General features: G+C 60.9%; 1 protein-coding gene across 1 annotated transcript; it reads left to right on the top strand.

Moving 5' to 3' along the window:
• Positions 1-3: 3 nt before the first annotated feature.
• On the top strand, positions 4-3,120 carry LOC102034925 (zinc finger protein 271-like; the record flags this gene model as incomplete). The annotated part of the gene is made up of 1 exon (XM_005431389.3): positions 4-3,120. A coding segment is annotated over one exon (2,229 nt), but the record flags the coding sequence as incomplete, so codon positions are not given.
• Positions 3,121-4,063: the final 943 nt, after the last annotated feature.

The following is a 4,063-nucleotide window of genomic DNA, read 5'->3' as shown; positions in this document are numbered from 1 at the left end:
GAGGGGGCCGTTCTGAGCGGCCCCACGGCGCAGGGAGAAGCCAACGGGGAGGAGAAGCCGCGGAGATCCCTGAGCAGGAGGGGCTGCAAACGCAGAGCGCGGGGATCCGAGGGGGAAAGAGCCAGCCTGGGCCATGGAGGGGCTCAGGGATCCGAGCTGGGGCTCCGCGAGCAGCTCCAGGGTGGGGAGGAGAAGCCCCACAAGTGCTCGGAGTGCGGGAAGAGCTTCAGCTGGAGATCCAGCCTGGTTGTCCACCGGAGGAGGTTCCACACTGGGGAGAAACCCTACGAGTGTGGTCAATGCAAGAAGAGGTTCCTGACCAGCTCCTGCCTCCTTGTCCACCAGAGGATCCACAAAGGTGAGAAACCCTTCAGCTGCCCTGACTGTGGCAAGAACTTCAGCCAGAAGTCCAACCTCGTCGTCCACCGGCGCATCCACACCGGGGAGAAACCCTACGAGTGTCCCCAGTGTGGCAAGAGCTTCAGGACAAACTGCCAGCTGGTTGTCCACCACAGGATCCACACTGGAGAACGTCCCTACGAGTGTCCCCAGTGTGGGAAGAGCTTCAGGGAGAACGCAGGGCTGGTGGCCCACCAGAGGATCCACACTGGAGAACGTCCCTACGAGTGTGGGCAGTGCGGCAAGAGCTTCAGCCAGAGCTCAGGGCTGGTGGCCCACCAGAGGATCCACACGCGAGAACGCCCCTACAGGTGTGGGCAGTGTGGCAAGAGCTTCACCCGCAACTCCCAGCTGGTTTTTCACCAGAGGAGCCACCCGAGGCATCGCCGAGAGGGATCTGAGGGGGAAAAACCCACCCTGGCTCACGGAGGTGGTCAGAGGTCAGAGCTGGAGGTCCGCGAGCAGCTCCAGCGTGGGGAGAATTCCCACAGATGCCGGGAATGCGGGAAGAGCTTCACGTCTAAGTCCTCCTTGGTCACCCACCACCGCATCCACACCGGGGAGAGACCCTACGAGTGTCTGCAGTGCGGGAAGAGCTTCAGGGAGAGCTCGGCCCTCAAGGTGCACCGCAGGATCCACACCGGAGAGCGTCCCTACAGGTGCGGGCAGTGCGGGAAGGGCTTCACCTCCAACACGGAGCTGACCATCCACCGCAGGAGGCACACGGGGGAGCGGCCCTACGAGTGCCCCCAGTGCGGCAAGAGCTTCACCCGGAGCTCCCACCTGATGGTCCACCTGAGGTGCCACACCGGCGAGAGGCCCTACGAGTGCCCGCAGTGCGGCAAGAGCTTCAGGACGAGCTCCTGCCTGATGGAGCACCGGAGGATCCACACGGGGGAGAAACCCTACGAGTGCGGGCGGTGCGGGAAGGGCTTCGTGGTGAGGTCCCACCTGAAGATCCACCAGAGGAGCCACACGGGCGAGAAGCCCTTCAGGTGCCAGCTGTGCGGGAAGAGCTTCAGCACCAGCTCCTACCTGAACGTCCACCGGAGGTACCACAGCGGGGAGAGGCCCTACGAGTGTGGGGAGTGCGGGAGGAGCTTCATCACGCGCTCGCTGCTGGTCGTCCACCAGAGGATCCACACCGGCGAGAGGCCCTACGTGTGTGATGTCTGCAGGAAGGGCTTCAGGACCAGCTACTGGCTCCTGGTGCACCGGCGCTCTCACACGGATGAAAAACCCTTCCGGTGCCCCGACTGCGGGAAGGGCTTCAGGGACAACTCCACCCTCACCGTGCACCGGCGCGTCCACACCGGCGAGAGACCCTACCTGTGCGCCCAGTGCGGGAAGACCTTCATGCTGAGCTCCCAGCTGGTGGTCCACCAGAGGAGCCACACGGGAGAACGCCCCCACAGGTGTGAGGAGTGCGGGAAGAGCTTCACCACTCGCTGCGGCCTGGCTGACCACCGGAGGATCCACACCGGGGAGAAACCCTACGAGTGCGGGCAGTGTGGGAAGAGCTTCTCCACCGGCTCCTGCTTGAGGTCCCACCAGAAGACCCACAGCGACGAGAAGCCCTTCGAGTGTTCGCTGTGCGGGAGGAGGTTCAGGGTGAGCTCCAGCCTCAGGAGGCACCAGAGCACGCACGCGAGCGCGCACGTCGGGGAGAAACCTTTCCGCTGTCCCGACTGCGGCAGGGGCTTCAAGCTCAGCGCCTTCCTGGCCAAGCACCGGCTGATCCACGCCGGCAATGGGCCCCGCGAGTGTCTCCAGTGTGGGAAGAGGTTCTCGGCCACGTCTCTGCTGGCCAGGCACCGGTGGAAGTACCACTGAGGGCAGCGCTGTTGGTGGCCCGAGTGCTGGAAGAGCTCGGTGGGCTTCTCCAGCTCTGTCCCAGAAAAATCTCAATTTTTCCATCTTTTGGTGGTCTTAAGCAACGCTAGATAGCCTTGGAGGTCTTCTCCACCGTGGGAGGATCTGCTCTGGATGGTCCTCAGTGAGCCCAGGTGGGCAGAGCCCAGGTGATCCAGGTTTGGAGGACACCTGGCTGAAGGTTCCACATCCTCCTGCCCAGGTGGGCAAAGCCACCTTGATCCATGTTGGGAGGACACCTGGCTGAAGGTTCCACATCCTCCTGGGTTTGTCAACTTCTGAGCCTGGAAAAATCTCATTTTTCCCATCTTTTGGTGGGCTTAAGCCACACTAGATATCCTCAGAGGTCTTCTCCACCATCAATCCATCCCCCATGGGAGGATCTGCTCTGGATGGTCCTCAGTGAGCCCAGGTGGGCAGAGCCAAGGTGATCCAGGTTTGGAGGACACCTGGCTGAAGGTTCCACATCCTCCTGGATTTGTCACCTTCTGACCCCAGAAAAATGCCACTTTTTCCATCTTTTGGTGGTCTTAAGCCACATTAGATATCCTTGGAGGTCTTCTCCAACACCAATCCATCGTTTCTGGCCCACGGGCATCTTCCGCAGCGAAACGGAGTGAGATTGGGGCAAAACCCACAATTTTGGAGACAGTGGGGTGGAAACCTCCAAACGTGGGAAGGTGGGAAGTTGAAGAACCTCCAAAAAAGGTTCTTCCCACCCATCCACGGACATGGGTGCTCAGGGACACGTGGTTGGACTTTCTTGGTTTTGGTTTTGGAGTTAGAAGGTTTCTGTTCATCTCTTTGAAAGCCCCAAAATTGGGGCAGAAATAAAAATGTTGATCTGTGGATGGGGACACCTGGGGGACAGTGGCGTGGGGACGTGGTGGGACATGGATGGAGACATGGTGGGGACATGACCATGGATGGGGACATGACAATTGATGGGGACATGGACATGGATGGGGGCATGGTGGGACATGGATGGGGACATGGACATGGATGGGGGCATGGTGGGACATGGCCATGGATGAGAACGTGGCCATGGATGGGGACGTGGACATGGATGGGGACATGGTGGGACATGGACATGGTGGGACATGGCCGTGGATGGGAGATGGTGGGACATGGATGGGGACATGGCCATGGATGGGGACATGAGGGACACAGTGGGATGTGCCCATGAATGGGGACATGACCATGGATGGGGACATGAGGGACATGGTGGGACATGGACATGGTGGGACATGACCATGGATGGGAACGTGGTGGGACATGGCCATGGATGGGGACATGGTGGGACATGGATGGGGACATGGACATGACCATGGATGGGACATAGTGGGACATGGCCATGGATGGGAACGTGGCCATGGATGGGGACAGGGCCATAGGACATGACCATGGATGGGGACATGAGGGACATGACATGGCCATGGTGGGACATGGCCATGGGTGGGGACATGGATGGGGATGGAGACGTGGTGGGACATGGCCATGGACGGGACATGGTGTCACCTCCATGGCTGTCTGTCCCCCATCTGGGCACTCCTGGTGTCACCTCCATGACCACGTGTCCCTTGGTGTCACCTCACTCATGGTGTCACCTCCATGGCCTTGATGTCCCACCCTGGGACCCCCGAGTGTCACATCGTGGTGGGGGGGGGACTCCAGGAGCCACCACGACCCCTTTGAGGGCTGACCCGCGGTGTCCCCGTGGGAAAAGGAGGAGGAGGAGGAGGAGGAGGAGGAGGAGGAGGAGGAGGACGGCGCCGGGGGGGCGACACCAACT

Source organism: Geospiza fortis, unplaced genomic scaffold (genome assembly GCF_000277835.1).
Source record: "Geospiza fortis unplaced genomic scaffold, GeoFor_1.0 scaffold209, whole genome shotgun sequence".
Lineage (NCBI taxonomy): Eukaryota > Metazoa > Chordata > Aves > Passeriformes > Thraupidae > Geospiza > Geospiza fortis.
The sequence above is the reverse complement of the archived record's forward strand: the minus strand, read 5'-3'. Positions and strand labels throughout refer to the sequence as shown.